The sequence below is a fragment of the Stomoxys calcitrans genome, chromosome 3 (assembly GCF_963082655.1).
Source record: "Stomoxys calcitrans chromosome 3, idStoCalc2.1, whole genome shotgun sequence".
Lineage (NCBI taxonomy): Eukaryota > Metazoa > Arthropoda > Insecta > Diptera > Muscidae > Stomoxys > Stomoxys calcitrans.
Window position 1 is genome coordinate 20,339,039 of NC_081554.1, and position 17,539 is coordinate 20,356,577.

The following is a 17,539-nucleotide window of genomic DNA, read 5'->3' on the forward strand; positions in this document are numbered from 1 at the left end:
TCCGGTTTGCTATTGAACAGTAGGTGGCCTTTTAAACCGCCGTCCACCAGACCACAACACCATATAATATTATAGGTTTAATAGCTGCAATGTATACCCAATGCATGACACGCGGTTTAAAGCCCCAAATTTTGAAAATGGCTCTCTTGAGCCATATTTGTTGTTGTTGTAGTAGCCACATATCCCTATGTGGAGGTAGCGATCCGCGTCAAGCCCCTTAGGTAAGCAAGCTCATTTCGGTTCATGAGACCGAGCGCTACGCTACCATTGCTTAATTAAAGGCGCCAGTAATTCGCCTTGACATATCGAAAATCTTAGGCACTCAGTACTTAGGCAAGAGCCGGTGCCCCCCGACTTCTCTCTAAGTCTCTCCACTCGATATCGTTGATTGTGCGCGACTTCAATTGCAGCTACTCCGTAGATGAAGTGTCCCACTACCTGCAACCTGTGGAAGTGCCCATTGGCCCCAGTTGAGTTTTTCGTTGCGACGATGGACACCACATAAATCGGAGCTCACAGTTCCAACCCGTGTGGTGTTCATAGCTGACTTAAAAGGTCAAAGTACCCTACTTCTACCTTTACTGAGGCATTCATACTGCATGGTGATATCAGCGGTACATTTTTAGATATGCGCCCATTGGGGACCAATTTCTCAATCAATTATTCTCATGCCGGAAATATTGTATGTTGAGTTCAGGAATACGGAGTGCCCCGGAGCGGAGCAGGGCATGGCTAGAGCGTGATGGGCGACGGAGTGGCCGGAGCGGTATTGAAGTTGCAAGCCATTCCCCTTAGAATTGAACAAATTTCACTCCCTCTCCGGCAAAAACTGAACTGCCCTTCCGGCCTCGCTCCGAACCCCTGGTTAAGTTATATTAAACTTCCAACAAACCCTGTCAAGTGTGGTCTAAAAAAAAATATTACAAAAATTACAAAAATATTTTTCCAGGGCCTTTTTAAATGCCTTTAGCCAGCCAGGCTCCTGTTTCTCCCAACCAATAATCCTGTCAACAATCCAAGTACAAAATAAATGAAAGAAATCAACTTTGTACATAAAAATATTAAAAGATAAAAGAAACATTTACATTGAGTGAGTGTGGAAGTTGCTGGTGCTAACGATGATGATGAAAATGTGCGAGCAAAAACAACAAAAACAACAACAACAGTTAAAATATTAAAATCAGGATTCAGGATACCACAAAACGGTGGTCGTAATAGTGGTTGCTTTTCTACGCTTAACATTCAATTGTATGCGTGTTTGCGAGTAAATGTGTGTAGGTCTACAACGTGTGTGCGTCTACAACACAATGTTCACACACACACAAAGCCTTTTGTTCGTATTAGTGAGCCGAGGTGTGAGTGTTTGTGTGCGTACGACATTCGGTACGAATTGTTTATTTGCTAACGCCTGGTCGTTCGGTCGGTTGGTCCATTGTTGGTGTTTGCGGTATTATTCATCGTTAGTTTTTTGCACGCTGCTGTTGTTGTTCGGTACGCTGTTGTTGACACTTGCCGCTGATGGTTGGTAGTGGCAACGGTCAACCAAATGATTCTCTCTTAAGGCTCCAACAAACTTTTACGTGTGCTCCAGTCGCCATTGCCTGCAGCCTCCCTTTGTTAGGCGGGGGGTTTTGGCAGTCCGCTAATATTGGTACGTCCGTCCTTCGAACAACTGTGCTGCGGATATGTTTGTTCACGTCCTCGCACTCAATCAATAACAACAAATGCCGCCGGTCTTATGTGAGTGTGGTTAATCGGTGAAAATAAATTATGCATCCACAGAGCATAAAGTGATAACAAACGGCACCAACAACGACAACAACAACTTCAATTGAAAAGTGAAAATGAAAAAACACAATTAGCCTTTGTCAGTTGGGGGACAAACGATTGAGGAGCGAGCACATAGTGAGGTGAAAATTGCTGTGGTTTTAGTGTGAAAATAACATAACACAAAGATAGAGAGTGAGAGAGAGCGAAAAATTAATAACAAAAAATAAAAGAAAAATATATATTAAACCAAGTTGTAATCACTTAAACTCCTGCAAGCATACCACTCAAATCACTTTGTCTTTTGAAGCAAATCAATTTCGCCTTAATATTTGTTGAAGTATAAATTCAAAGGTATGTAAAATATATATTAAATTAATGTTTGAATTATAATATATAGCGCTATTTGTTTATAATATTTATATTCCAAGCATTGTTTACATTACAACTTTTTTATTTTGCTAAAACCACCCCTTCCTTATTCGTCCTTTATAACAACTTGCTATATACACAAGGGCGCCCTCTGCTGTTGAATAGCGCTAACTACATGAGTTTGCTTACGCTACAGCGCGATACAAGGTGGCGCCTTAACATATGCTACAATTTCTATACATCTGTTATCATTCGAAAGCAGGGGTTGGAAAACTATTCGCATAATGCCATTGAGCAGGATAACATACACTTTCTCTCCCATGAAATTCAAACAACTACATCTCTTGAGCCTTAATTTTAGGGTTGAAGCCCTTTAAAATCATAACAGTTGTACCATGGGGGATTACTTTGATTGAGAACAACAATTAAACTTTATAAACAAGTGCTCATATTGCATGTCAGCTCCTGCAAACCGGCATAATTTATAAATGTTTTTTGCGAAAGTGTTTGTTATGATAATATTTAAGGGATGGTGAGACTATAGCATTGTAATGTTGTTCCCATAGGATTCAGGTTTGAATGACATTACCCAGAATCAATAAAAAAAACAAGTAAAAATACAACATGGATCGCATAAGTCAATAGGCAGAAACAACAATGGATAATGGATTTTTATATCCACCACCATAAGATGGGGGTCATTCCGTTTGTAACACCTCGAAATATAGATCCAGGACCTCATATATATATTTATATATAAAATTCAATTTATGTTTGTTTGAGTGTTTGTTCCATATAGACTCAAAAACGGCTGAACCGATTATCTTGAAATTTTCACAGATTGTGTAGGCTGGTCTGGAAGGAAACGTAGGCTATATCTGGAAGGAAACGTAGGCTATCAAATGAAACGTTTTGGAGAGTAGAGTAGTAGAATATGGTAGTAGAATTGTAGAATATGGTATTAAAATTTAAGTCTAAGTACCTATCGGGCCGCCCCAACACACACATCAATAAATGCTTTCCGATTCAAGTTTAAACTCAATGATAAGGGACCTTTTTTTTATAGCCAAGTTCGAACGGCGTCCCGCAGTGCGACACCTCTTTGGGGAAAATTTTTAAAATAACCTTGCACGGCATTGTACCTCGCAAATGTCGCCAACATTAAGAGGGGATAAACTCCGCTTGGTCCGATGTTTTCGCCAGGATTCGAACGCGTTCAGCGTCATAGGCTACAATGGCACAAATTCTATATCCGCATTCAGGTTGAAGTGTCCCCATCCTAAAAAGATATTTGAGAGGCACAGCGGAGCGGGCTCGGTTTGGCTAGTACAATTATATTATCAGAGTGCCGTGCCTACTGGAAGCTTTTCTGCGACCAGGTCGATAGCTTCAATGACGCCGTCAAGTTGAAAAAGTTTCTCTCAATAACCCATGTCCAAACTGAAACTAATTTCTCATAGGAAAATGAGTTTTATTAAAAAACCCATGTCCAACCTTAAATGGTAGTAGAGGACATGAGATAACGGAGGACTTGTTCTGATTAAAACTAATTTTCCACAGAATAGGACGGGACTCACGGAGGCACCGGCATTCTAGAATAATGAGGCTGATCGAAGGTTTGTGATAACGGATTTTAAGGTCAAGGAAGTCTTGAGGAGCTTTAAACCATTTAAGTCATCAGGGCCTGATGGAATATTTCCGGCGTTACTACAAAAGGAGGCCGACTTTGTGGCGCCTCATCTGGCCACAATTTTCACAGCGTGCCTAAGACTTGCATATACTCCGACAACCTGGCAGGAGGCAAGTATTGTGGTGGTATTTATACTCAAGCCTCAATACTTAACCTGATCTAAAGAATGCCTTGTTTATGCATCACAGCAGCACTGAGGACGACACCATCTGATGCACTGAATTTAATGCTACATCTTATGCCTCTGGACATTGTGGCTACCAAAATTGCAGCGACCACTGCCGTGAGGTTAAGCGAGCTTTCTCATTGGTCATGTGGCGGCTACGAACACTGTGTTATCCTTGATACAATATCGAAAGGGTTACTCCACCACTGCAGTGTGTATTGAGCGGAGATCCTTGCAATTAAGGAGGTGCCTAAGATATAATGTCATTACGAGGATTGGCATAAAAATCTTCTCAGACAGCCTGGCTGCCATTAAATCCTTGGAGAACGTATTTCTGACCACAAAAACCTCCCTTGACTGTCGCAGATCTCTCAACGAGATGGCTGAACAGTTTAAAATTCAACTATTCTGGGTGCGGGGCCACAGAGATATCCCAGGGAATTGTAAATCGGAAGAGCTAGCGAGACTAGGAACTACCCTACACATTCCAGGGATACTGGAATCTGTGGGTATGTCACGACATGTCAGCAAAGTTTTCAGGACCAGGCCCGAAGGACAACGAATGATAGATGGTCACAAAGAGGGGAGAGGAGGGAGCATTCCAATACCATGTGGCTTAATCTAGACTTAAAAAGGTCTACTGCTTTGCTGTCATTGGCCAGAACAGAAGTCTCAGTCATTGTGTCCATCATAACAGGTCACTGTCTAATCCGAAAACATGCTGACAGACTGAAGGTAACCAGCAGCGACTTTTGCAGAAGTTGTAGGGACATCGAGGAAGAAGAGACTATAGAACACCTTCTGTGTGTGTGTCTCCCACTTGTAGTTAGGAGTTCCACTTTAGGTTCTCATTTCTTTGAGAACCTGTCTCGTTTAGCGGATGTAAACATTCGCAAGTTATTGGGATTTTTAAAGCGATCTGGATGGTTCAACGGTAGGAACTAGAAGGCTTCCTTCTTCTGTTCCTGTGGTACCACAATGGATGGATACGTCTTGGTGAGTCTGGTGGCAGACTGCCACTTAAACCTAACCTACCCTAACCTACCTAAGCCCATCAAGGCAAGTTATGCAACACCAAAGTCTAACAGACATTGACATACAGATTAATTGTGAGGTAGCCACTTCGGCTATGAGACTTAGGGCGATGGGAGAATGGATTGAGTATGGGAGCAGCTCATACCGTCGCGGTATAATCGAGGCGACGATAGGGAACCTGGAAGGAAGGGAAGAGGTTTCCAATCGGATACCTGAGACGACACTTGTCTGGGATTGACGGAACTTTACTATCACCAACTGGAAGATGATGTTACACGGATGGATCAAAGCTAGAGGACAGAGTGAGCCTGGGGATCTGTATTGAGAACCCCGGGACTAAGATCTGTTATAGACTGCCTGACCATAATAAGGTCCTGCAGGCGGAGATCCAGGCGATCACGGAATGCGTGAGGAGGTGTGGTACTACCGCGAGGACGTCGAGTGTAAACATCTTTACGGACAGTAAAATGGCCAAAGAGGCAATAACAACCAGGAAGGTAAGGTCACGAACAGTCTTGGAGTGAAAGAAGGAGATAAACGCATTCTCTGAAGATGCCACAATCAGCATCGTTTGGGTGCCGGGCCAAAGTGGAGTGATGGGGAATAAGAGTGCAGACGATTTGGCAGTGAAGGCCAGAGAACTGCCGTAAATAAACCTGGTTAACCCGAAGCCTTTCGGGTTGGTGCAGTCCTTTTTCAGGGGGTGAACCGGGACGTGAGAGGACAAGGCAATTACTGAAAGAAAGCAAGCAGGAGGTCAGTAAAGATTACGGTATCATAACAGGACACATAGGACTACGAGCTCACTAATGCAAAATCGGTGCGGCAAGTGATAGCATGTGGGGAAGAAGGGCATGTGGGGAAGATGATGATGATCAATACCAAACATGAACCAACTTAGGGGAGTGGTATAAAAAAAATTAAAGATTTTGTAAGGTGCATGGAATTACTAATTTAAAACTTTCTTTTTCGATGTTACTTTTTAGCGCATAACTGGCTTAGGGGTATGTCCATAGTGGCATGGCATATCCGCACCCTCTTTTCAACCTAACCTAATCTAATATCGTCGATTCGTTTGCAACACAACGAAATTTTCTGAGACCCCAAAACTGTATATATTCTTGCTAGCTATGACATTTTAAGTCGATGTAGCCAAGTCCGTCTGTTAGTGGAAAGCACGCTAACTTTTGAAGGAGTAATCCTAGACATTTGATGTTTTGCACAAATACTGCCTATTAATGTATGTCGGTTGGGATTGTAAATGGGTTATATCTGTCTTTATTTAGATAAAGCTCCAATACAAACCGATCTCCCGATTTTACTTCATGAGCCACTGCAAACATTCTATTAAGGAAAAGGGGGGACTTCTCACAAATTATTATTCAATTTAAAGCATTTTTATAGCCGAGTCCGAACGGCGTGCCTCAGTGCGAAACCTTTTTGGGGAGAAGTTTTTACATGAAAAGTACCTCACAAATGTCGGCAGCATTAGCTGCTTAAAATTTTTTTCTGATGTTCACTCCAGATTTCGAACCCCGGCTTTCAGCGTCATAGGCGAACATGTTAAACTTTGCGCTGGTCGCTCCATGCGTATATCAGCGATATATGTGCCCCGACGGAAGACAAGGACATGCAGACCAAGCATATTTTCTACGAGTTCCTAGAATACGACCGCTGCCCCATCAATGATATTAAAATCCTTCTTGAAGATTTTAATGCAAAGATAAGGAAGGAAGACATCTTTTGTCCAATAGTCGGAAAATTTAGCCTCCATGAGATAACTTCCGATAATGATTGAGGGTAACAGATTTTGCCGCTGCAATAAATATGGTAGTTAGCAGCACCTAATTCCAACATAAAAAACTTCTCAAAGTTACATGGCTGTCATCCGACCAAAACACGAGAAACCAAACTGATCACATTATGATAGATTGAAGGCATTCATCCAGTAGATTCCGATCATTATCTTGTTGCAGCAAAGGTTCGCATCTGTTTGAGCGTGGCGCGAAAAATAAGATCTGACATTGTACGGATCTGAACTTTGAAAAGCTGCAAACACAATATATGGCAACGACATACTCCACTCGATTGACGCAACTGCTTGAGGAAAGTACTTAGCTTTTGCGTTTTTACTGGTTTGAGGGCCACCGCGGCGCAGAGTTACTATGTCCGCCTATGATGCCGAACGCCGAACTTTCAAAAAGTAAAACATTTTCATCGGTGGTTATCCCCTTACTAATGCTGGCTATATTTGTAATACATCCTGCCACGTCAAAAATTCTCTACCAAGTGGTGTGGCACGCCGTTCGAACTCGGCATAAAAAAGGAGCCCCTTATCGATAAGCTTAAAACTATAATCGGACTGTACTCATTAATATGGAAGAAGAATTCCCCTATTCCATAATGGAATGTTCATGGGAAATTTAGTTTGCATACGGATCAAAGAAACGAAATTTTCCCTATACATAAATCGCTAAAATGATTTTTATTTTTTCAAAAATTATTTCATATTCATTTTCTTGCAGCTCTCCAAAATGGATCATCCAAATCTACCCTTTGGATTTGCCTTACCGGGTCATCCACCCATACCGCCAACAGCAAACATGATGGCCGCTCACCCTGCAGCTCATCCCGGACCAACGGCCAGTCCTCCACAAAGTGTACCCGGTCGACGAACACCACTTGGCTCAGTTGGTCTTGGTGGATTTTACGCCCAAGGTTTGGGTATGATGCAGGGTGCTTCAATGCCACCAGGTGATGAAAATAAATCAGATTCTGGTACCATTGTTAACATGGATAAAACAGTGGCAAGTCTAATTTTGGGACCTTCAACAAGCAGTGGTGGTCCTAGTTCTTTGATGGCGGGTCCAGGTAGCAGTAGTGCCGGTGGTGGAGGCAGGGTGAGAGGCGGTGGCGGTGGAGGAGGGATAGGAGCAGATTCAGACAGCGTTGGTATTCCTGGAGCTGGGGGAAAACAAAAGAATAGACAAGGCAAAACAGTGAGGCTCAATATAAATGCAAGGTAAGTGTGATAAATTGTTGATTTAGATTTCCAAGTTGAGAATAGATTTTCAAGCGTCTCAATCTACTACGCTTCTTCTCCAATCGCTGACACCCAATTTCGAAATGTCGCTTTCCATTTGGTCACTCTATAGGAGTTTTGGTATTCCCGGTGACCGAACCATAATATCAATGTCGTCGGCAAAGGGGAGTAGCAAATGTTCTTTTGAGAGTTAGTATGCCGTACCTATTCACATCTGCTTCTCGTATTATCTTGTCCAGAAGGTCGATAAAGAGATCACACGGTAAGCTGTCTCTTTGTTTGTAGAAGAAAGAGAGGTTCTTTTCTATTTTAACTCAGGAGCGCGTATCAGCGAGCGTCATCTTTCAAAGTCGTATCAGTTTTGCAGGGATACCAAACTCAGGTATGGCTTGAAATAATTTTTAACTTATAGTGCTGTCGAAGGCGGCTTTGTAGTCAACGAAAAGATGGTAGTTGTTGATTTGTCCTTCTCGGATCTTTTCCAGGATTTGACGCAGTGGCTATGGTGGTCTATGGTGGATTTACCCTGCCTTAAGCCACACTAATAGGACCCAATTATTACGTTGACATTAGAATTTAATCTTTCAGACAGTACGCTCGATAGTATCTTGTATGAGATGGGGAGAAGACTTCTTGCTCTGTAGTTGGCATATATTGCCATTTGTACGGGACATAGTATGCTGTGGTTCCAATCTTCTTCTTCTAGCCACATTGCACAGATGAGCTAATGTTTACGTCTTATCAGCGTGTCGTCTTCGGCCTTAAACAGTTCAAACGGCAACCCATCGGCTCCTGCTGCCCTGTTTGTTTTTTAGTCGGGTTGTTCTGACAAGATGGTACACATTCTATACCATTATCAGGGATTGGTTCAGTGGTATAGTAATGGTAACCATCATCGGATACTAGGAAAAGCTGGGAAAAGTGTTCTTTCCCAATCCTCAGCACACTATCTGTATCAGTTACCAGATTTCCTTCCTTGTTCATGCAGGATGATGTACCTGTACCAAAGCCGTCGGTTTGATGTTTCATTATTTGCTAGAATTTTTGGGCTTAATTCTGGCTCCTGAACGTCTGGGTTCGCTAACACACTCGTTTTTCCATTTCCTTCTTTGTTTCCTTGCGGAAGAGACGTTTTCCTCTCTTTGTTTCTCCCGATACCTTTTCTTCATCTATGGCGCTGCTACTGACTGTAAAGGTGCCCTGTATGCCTCATTATTGGCTTCTGTAGCTTTTTGGCACTCCTGCTCGTGCCATGGAGGCCACCGTGGTGCAGAGCTCCGCCTATGATGCTAAACGCGTGGGTTCGAATCCTGTAGAGAACTTCAGAAAAAGTTTTCAGAGATGGTTATCCCCTCCTAATGCTGGCAACATTTGTGGGGTACTTTGCCATGTAAAAACTTTGCACTCCGGCACACCGTTCGGACTCCTCTTTAAAGAGGACGCCCCTTAGCTTAAGCTAAAACTTAAATTGGACTGCACTCATTGCTATGTTAGAAGTTTGCCTCTATTCCTTAGCGGAATGTTGAAGCGCCAAATTTGCATTTGCTCGTACCATTGGTTCCTTTGGTACCCAAGTATGGATGTGGCGGTTGTTCCATGGAGTGGGCATTGTGGAGTGTTTTTGCGCTGCTATATATGGGAACATTGGGTGCTTTCTTCAAACAAATGGATCAGCAGAGTGGAGTATGCCGTTGCCACCTATTGTGTGTGCACACATTTCTGATGTCCAGTTTCCGTGCAGTGTCAGACCGTACTTTTCTCGACGATTGAGTACCTTTACTGCAACAAGAAAATGATCCGAATCGATGTTAGCCCCTCGGATCGATCGTACATTTACCACCCAGGTGGAATGGTTTTTTGGTTTTTAGTGTTTTGATAGGGTAACAATCATGTGGCCGTGTGAGTACTTCTATGTTGGAATCTGGTGCTGCTAACTACCATATTCATTGCCGCTGCGAAGTCTATTACCATCATTCCATTTTCCTAAGTTTCTTCGTGTAGCCTGAATTTTCCGGCTGTTGGGTCAAATACATTTTCTTTCCCTATTTTCGCATTAAAATCTCCCAGTACGATTTTAATATCATGGGCGGAACAGTGGTCATATTTTCTTTCCATGCGATCGTAGAAAATATACTTGCTTTGCTCGTCCTTGTCTTCCGTCGGAGCATGGGCGCAAAAAAAGGCTATGTTGAAGAATTTGGCAGTTATGTGGATTGTGTCTAGCCACTCATTCACCGTGGTAGACCAGAAGAGAAGGTGTTTCATTCTCCGACTAACCAAAACTCCACAGCCAAATTCATGCCTCGTCTTATGGCAGTTATACTATAGGGCGTCACCTGTCGGTGTTGTTGTGAAGTCTTTCCCGAGACATCGCAGTTTTTGTATGGCAGTAATTTCTGCCCTGTACTTCTCCAATACATCCACCAGTACATATACTGCAACCTCTCTATAAAGAATGCGGTCATTCAAGGTGCAGATACGGAAATGATAGTTTTTAAAATGTTTACGGAGGTTGTCAACATAAGGTGGGCATATTTTTATTGTTCTTCGTTTTTACACCCACCACCATAGGAGGGGGGTATACTACTCCAGTCATTCCGTTTGTAACACCTCGAAATATTCGTTTAAGGTCCCACAAAGTATATATTCCTTATCTTCTCGATATTCTGATTTGATTTAGCAATGTCCGTCCGTCTGTCGAAATCACGACAGCGGTTGAACGCGTAAAGCTACCCACTTGAAACTGAGTATTGATGTAGGTCATTGGGGATTGCAAATGGGCCATATCTGTTCAGATTTGGATATAGCTTCCATATAAACCGATTTCTCGAATTGTCTTCTTGAGCCCCTGGATGCCGCAATTTTTGTCCGATGTGGCTTAAATTATTCATGCGGTGTTCCGTTATGACTTCCAACAACTGTGCAAAGTACAGTCCAAATCGGTGTATAACCTGATATAGCTCCCATATAAACCGATCTCCCGATTGAAGTCTTGAGCCCTTACAAGCCGCTATTTTTGTCCGATTTGGCTAGAATTTCACATGTAGTGTTTCTGTTTCTTTCAACAGCTGCGCCAAGTACGGTTCAAATCGGTTTATAACCTGATATAGCTTCCATATAAACCGATCTCCCGATTTGACTTCTTGAGCCCTTACAAGCCGTAACTTTTTTTCCCCGATTTGGCTGAAATTGGCTATGTAGTGTCTTGTTATGACTTCCAACAACTGTGCCAAGTACGCTCCAAATCGGTCTATAACCTGATATAGCCCCATATAAACCGATCTCCGGATTTGACTTCTTGAGCCCTTGGAAGCCAAAATTTTTGTCAGATTTGGCTGAAATTGGCTATGTAGTGTATTGTTATGACTTTCAACAACTGTGCCAAGTACTGTCCAAATCGGTCTATAACCTGATATAGCTCCCATATAAACCGATCCCCCGATTGACTTCTTGATATTTTACAGGCAGCAATTATTTCCGATTTGGCTGAAATTTTGCATGTAGTGTTCTGTTATGACTTTCAACAACCGTGCCAAATATGGTCCAAATCAGTCTTTAACCTGATATAGCTCCCATGTTAACTGGTCTCTCGATCATCCTTGTTCTGGTCTTAGAAGCTTTAATTTTTGCTGGTTTGACAGAATTTTGGTACAAAGAATAAAATCATGCCCTTCAACGAAATTTATTCCTATCTGTTTTGGCTGAAATTTTGCACGACGTGTTTTGATTATCAACAACTGTGCGAAGTATGGTCTAAATCGGTCCATAATCTGATATAGCTCTAATGTAAACCGATCTTGAATCTTAGCTTCTTGAGCCACTAGAGGGCGTGATTCTTATCCAATTTGGCTGAAATTTCGCATGACTTGTTTTATTATGACTTATGACAACTGTCCCAAATATGGTTCAAATCGATCCATAAGCTGATGTATCTGCCATATAAACCAATCTGGGATCTTAACTTCTTGAGCCTCTAGAGGGCGTATTTATTATCCAATTTGGCTGAAATTTTGTTCAACGGCTTTTCTCATGACCTTCAACATACCTGTCAAATATGGTTCGAATCGGTCTGTAACCCAATGCAGCTCCCATATAAACCGATCTCTCTATTTTACTTCTTGAGCCCCTTAAAGGCGCAATTCGTACTCGAATTGGCTGCACAATGACTTCTACTATGGACTCCAATATTCAAATCGAATCGGACCATAACTTGATATAGATCCAATATATCCTTTGTTTGCCTAAAAGACATATCGGGAAAAGAACTCGACAATCGAGAGTATATAAGATTCGGCCCGGCCGAACTTAGCATGGTTTTTACTTGTTTTATAGTTATTTCTTCAAGTTTTCCGGGTGATGGGCTACTAAACCGACGTCCCGTGTTAAATGAAGTTACCCAAGTGATACCGCTGGGAGATTCGTGTCCTCATTTGAAATGAAGTAAGACCAAGATAAGCCTAGATTTTGCCAAGTTAAAACCAATCAGAACGATTGCTTGGTTCCAACATCGCCCCAAGTCACTCCAAGTGTTTCATGCCATTCAGCCATGTATAACTTCTCTACTAAGTGGTTTCGCTCTGAGATACGCCGGTCGGATTCGGCTATAGAAAACAGAACACTAATTATTGCATCAACATTTTCAATGGGACGACATTTCTTAACATGAGATAAAAACTCCCGCTGCTCCTTAGTGCAATGTTTGTGAGCACATTTGTAATGTCAACATACATGTAGGCTAAATTAAAGAAATCGTCCGTAGAATTTACCAAACAAAATCCATTTTATGGTTTATAAAAGATCACTCAATATGAATCTTTTACAAGTGAATTTTATTATTTGTAATTTTTTTTTCAGGGAACGCCGTCGAATGCATGATTTAAATGATGCCTTGGATGAATTGCGTACTGTGATACCTTATGCGCACTCACCTTCCGTTCGTAAACTATCCAAAATTGCCACCTTACTATTGGCTAAAAATTACATTCTTATGCAGCAGAACGCCATTGAGGAGTTAAGAAGGTAAGTTCAGACAATATACATAACACAAAAGGACTCTAAAATTTCGGACTCTTCCATTTGATTTCTTTCCTAACAGACTCTTAGCCTATATTCAAAGTACTACCGGAGCGGCTCCTCTGGATTTGGCCTCATTCCCAGCAGCAGCAAAATTGCAGGCCTTATTGCAGGGAGCAGGCGTGGAACCACCAACGGGAGGAAATAGCTAAACAGACGCTATTGCAAGCTTAGAGTAATAGAATTATAAAACAAACTTCAAACAGAAGAGAAATTAAACAATTTTATAGAGTTGTGCTAAAATTACAACTTCGATGGAACGACAATTTTTAAAAAAGGACATTGTGTAAGCTTAGAATTTATAAAAATTTTGAAAGTTGAAGCCTATAAACTTCAAGTAAGGACACTTGCAAATTTCTAAAATCAACAATACACAATTTAAGTGCTTGCAATAAAGATGAAGTTGGAATGAAAAACTAAATATTTCTTTACAAATATTTGAAATTGAAGAGATATACACTGTGTCATCGTTTTCCAAAGATTTCAGTTGTATTTTGAATTGCATGAGAAAAGCTATAATCATGAAAATTTTTAAAACATACCAAAAATCCATCTAGTCAGTATGAATACAAAAATTTATTCAATATATGTTGTAATTTTTTTTTTTAAATTCTTAGAAGTGATATTTTTTAATAAAACAACAGACAAGAAGCAATGAAAAATGGAGAGAGCAATAAATATCGATTTATTGAACTATTTTTTAAGTTTTATTGTTTTTAAGTATATAACTTAAATAAGCAGCTAATACTTGTGAGATATTGAAATAAATGATATTATTACTATTACTATAGGAGCTATAATCGATATATTTAGAAGAAAAAAATAAAGTCATATTAAAAGAAAAACAAACATATACATATGTACATTAGAAATATCTGTTGACAATTACAATACAAAATTTAATTTTGTTTACTCTCCACCATAGGATCGGGGTAAGCTAACATGATTATTCTGTAAACCACCGGTATATTGATCTGTGACCCCTTCAGTATACCCACCGCCATAGGATAAGGGGTATATTCATTAAGTCATTGAGTTTGCAACACATCGAAATATCCATTTTCAACCCCACAAAGTATATACAGTCGAACTTCTCTGTAATGTAGCAGTTAAGGACCGACGAAACACTACGTTATAGAGAAACTGACCAAACTTTGGTCTAATTTGACCTAAGTGCAAATATAAACAAACACACAGTGGGAATCGAAAAAAGAGTAAACAAGTAAAAAGGCGTTAAGTTCGGCCGGGCCGCACTTTGAATACCCACCACCTCGGGTATATACGTTAACTACTTTTCGTCAAAATCCGGTGAAAATTGCATACCTTATGTCAAGCCTAACATAAGTCACTGTCATGCGCCTTTTTTTGGGCCAAGACTTTAAATCGAGATATCGGTCTATATCGCAGCTATATGCAAATCTTGATCGTTCTAGAACAAATTGCAGAAATATGTGGGGGGGCTTAACTTAACTCTCTGTCCCAATTTTCGGCAACATCGTACAGTAAATGCGCCTTTTATGGGCCCAAAACATTAAATTGAGAGATCGGTCTATATGGCAGCTATATGCAAATCTCGACCGATCTGAGTGAAATTGAAGAAGGATGTCGAAGGGCCAAACACAACTCACTTTCCCAAATTTCGGCGACATCGGACAATAAATGAGCTTTTCATGGCCCCAAAATCTAAAACCGAGAGATCGGTCTATACGGCAGCTATAGCCAAATCTGGAGCGAGCTGGGCCATATTGCAAAAGTATGTCAAGGGGCTAAACTTAACTCACTGTCCCAAATAAATGCGATTTTTATGGGCCAAAACCTTAAATCGAGGAATCGGTCTATATGGCAGCTATATCCAAATCTGATCTGATCAAGGCCAAATTGACGAAGGATGTCGAAGGGCCTAACACAACTCACTGTCTCAAACTTCAACAAAATCGGATAACAAATGTGGCTTTTAAGGGCCTAAGACCCTAAATCGGATGATCGGTCTATATGACAGCTATATCCAAATCTGAACCGATCTGAGCCAAATTGGCGAAGGATGTCGAAGGGACTAATACAACTAACTGTCCCAAATTTTAGCAAATTCGGATAATAAATGTTGCTTTTATGGGCCTAAGACCCTAAATCGGAGGATCGGTCTATATGGAAGCTATTTCAAATCTGCACAGATCTGGGCCAAATTGATGTAGGATGTCGAAAGGCCCCACTCAATTCATTGTCCCAAATTTCATCAAAATCGGATAATAAATGTGGCTTTTATTGGCCTATGAACCTAAATCGGCGGATAGGTCTATATGGCAGCTATATCCCAATCTGGACAGATCTGGGCCAAATTGACAAAGAATGTCGAAGGGCCTAACACAACTCACTGTCCTAAATTTCAGCAAAATCGGATAATAAATGTGCCTTTTATGGACCTAAGACCCTAAATCGTAGAATCGGTCTATAAGGCAGCTATATCCAAATCTGGAAAGATCTGGGCCAAATTGACAAAGGATGTCGAAGGGCCTAACACAACTGACTGTCCTAAATTTTAGCAAAATCGGATAATAAATGTGGCTTTTATTGGCCTATGAACCTAAATCTGCGGATCGGTCTATATAAGGGCTTTATCAAGATATAGTTTGATATAGCCCATCTTCGAACTTAACCTGCTTATGGACAAAAAAAAAAAAGAATCTGTGCAAAGTTTCAGCTCAATATCTCTGTTTTTAAAGACTGTAGCGTGATTTCAACAGACAGACGGAGGGACATGTCTAGATCGTCTTAGATTTTTATGCTGATCAAGAAAAAATTGTAGCTTGTAAGGACTCAAGAAGTCAAATCGGGAGATCGGTTTATATGGTAGCTATATGAGGTTATAACCCGATTTAGACCTTACTTAGCACAGTTATTGGAAGTCATAATCGAACATATCATGCAAAATTTCAGCCAAATCGGATGAAAATTGCGGCTTGCAGGGGCACAAGAAATAAAATCGGTAGATCGATTTAAATGGGAGCTATATCAGGTTATAGACCAATTCTTACCTTACATGGTAGAGTTGTTGGAAGTCATAGCGGAACACCACGAAATCGGACAAAAATTGCGGCTTGTATGAACTCAAGAATTTAAATCGGGTGATATATGAGGTTATAGACCGATTTAGACCATACTGGAGCAGTTGTTTGGAAAACCATAAAGGAACACCACATGCTAATTTTCAGCCAAATCGGTCAAAAATTGTGGTTACCAGGGGCTCAAGAAGATAAATCGGGAGATCGGTTTATATGGGAGCTATATCAGATTAAGTCTGATTCGGACCGTACTTAGCATAGTTATTGTAATTCTAAACAGACTGCTACATGCAAAACTTAAGTCAAATCTGGAAAAAATTACGTCTTGTAAGGAATCAAGAAGTCAAATCGGGAGATCGGTCTATATAGAAGCTTTATCAGGTTAAAACTCGATTTAAACTGGACTTCGCACAGTTATTGGAAGTCATAACAGACCACTACGTGTAAATCGGACGAAAATTGCGGTTACCAGGGTCTCAAGAAGATAAATCGGTAGATCGGTTTATATGGGAGCTATATCTAAATCTGAACCGATATGACCCATCAATCCTCAACGACCGACATCAATATTGAGTATCTGTGCAAAATTTCAAGCGGCTATCTTTACGCGTTCGTGATTTCGATATGGCTAAATCGAATCAGAACATTGACACGATCAAGAATATATATAGCTCATGGGGTCTTAGACGAATATTTCAAGGTGCTACAAACGGAATGACTAGATAAGTTTACCTCCATTCTATGGTGGTGGGTATAAAAATGTTTTTTTAATTTTTGAAGATTATTTCATGCCATTTTGAAGATTATTTCATGCTTAGTCCAATGTTGGCATACTCTTTCCAAAATTTCGGCCGGTATCTCATGAATAAATGCTTCAATGTTGACTTCCAATGTGTCAATTAAAGCGCGCTTGTCTGTATAGACATGAGCTTTAACATAGCCCCACAAAAAATAAATAGTCTAAAGACGTTAAATCGCACGATCTATGCGGCCAATTGACCGGTCCCGAATGTGAAATAAAATGTTCACCAAACTCACCTCTCAATAAGTCCATTGTTACGCGTGCTGTGTGGCATTTGACACTGTCTTGTTGAAACCACATGTCATGCAAGTCAAGCTCTTGCATTTTGGTCAACAAAAGTTGGATATCATCTCACGATATCGCCCACCATTCACAGTTACATTACGATTCGCATCATCTTTGAAGAAGTACGGTCCAATAATGCCACCAGCCCATAAATCGCACCAAACTGTGACTTTTTCTGGATGCATTGGTAGCTCTTGCAATGCTTTTGGCTGATCTTCACTCCAAAATACAATTCTGCTTATTTACA

The 17,539-nt window shown here is 40.8% G+C and overlaps 1 protein-coding gene across 1 annotated transcript; it reads left to right on the plus strand.

Moving 5' to 3' along the window:
- The first annotated feature begins 1,420 nt into the window (after window positions 1–1,420).
- LOC106081702 (class E basic helix-loop-helix protein 22) lies at window positions 1,421–13,918 on the plus strand. Its single transcript, XM_013243855.2, has 4 exons — window positions 1,421–2,121; window positions 7,556–8,052; window positions 12,928–13,092; window positions 13,169–13,918. The coding sequence occupies exons 2-4, from the start codon at window positions 7,565–7,567 to the stop codon at window positions 13,296–13,298; spliced, it is 783 nt and encodes a 260-aa protein (XP_013099309.2). The 5' UTR covers window positions 1,421–2,121; window positions 7,556–7,564; the 3' UTR covers window positions 13,299–13,918.
- Window positions 13,919–17,539: the final 3,621 nt, after the last annotated feature.

What these genes read in the sequence shown, in the direction of transcription:
- LOC106081702 (XM_013243855.2), top strand. Translation starts at nt 7,565, where the DNA reads ATGGATCATCCAAATCTACCCTTTGGATTTGCCTTACCGGGTCATCCA. An exon ending in AGGCTCAATATAAATGCAAG is followed by an intron (nt 8,053 to 12,927) that starts GTAAGTGTGATA and finishes TTTTTTTTTCAG; the next exon opens with GGAACGCCGTCGAATGCATG. An exon ending in GCCATTGAGGAGTTAAGAAG is followed by an intron (nt 13,093 to 13,168) that starts GTAAGTTCAGAC and finishes CTTTCCTAACAG; the next exon opens with ACTCTTAGCCTATATTCAAA.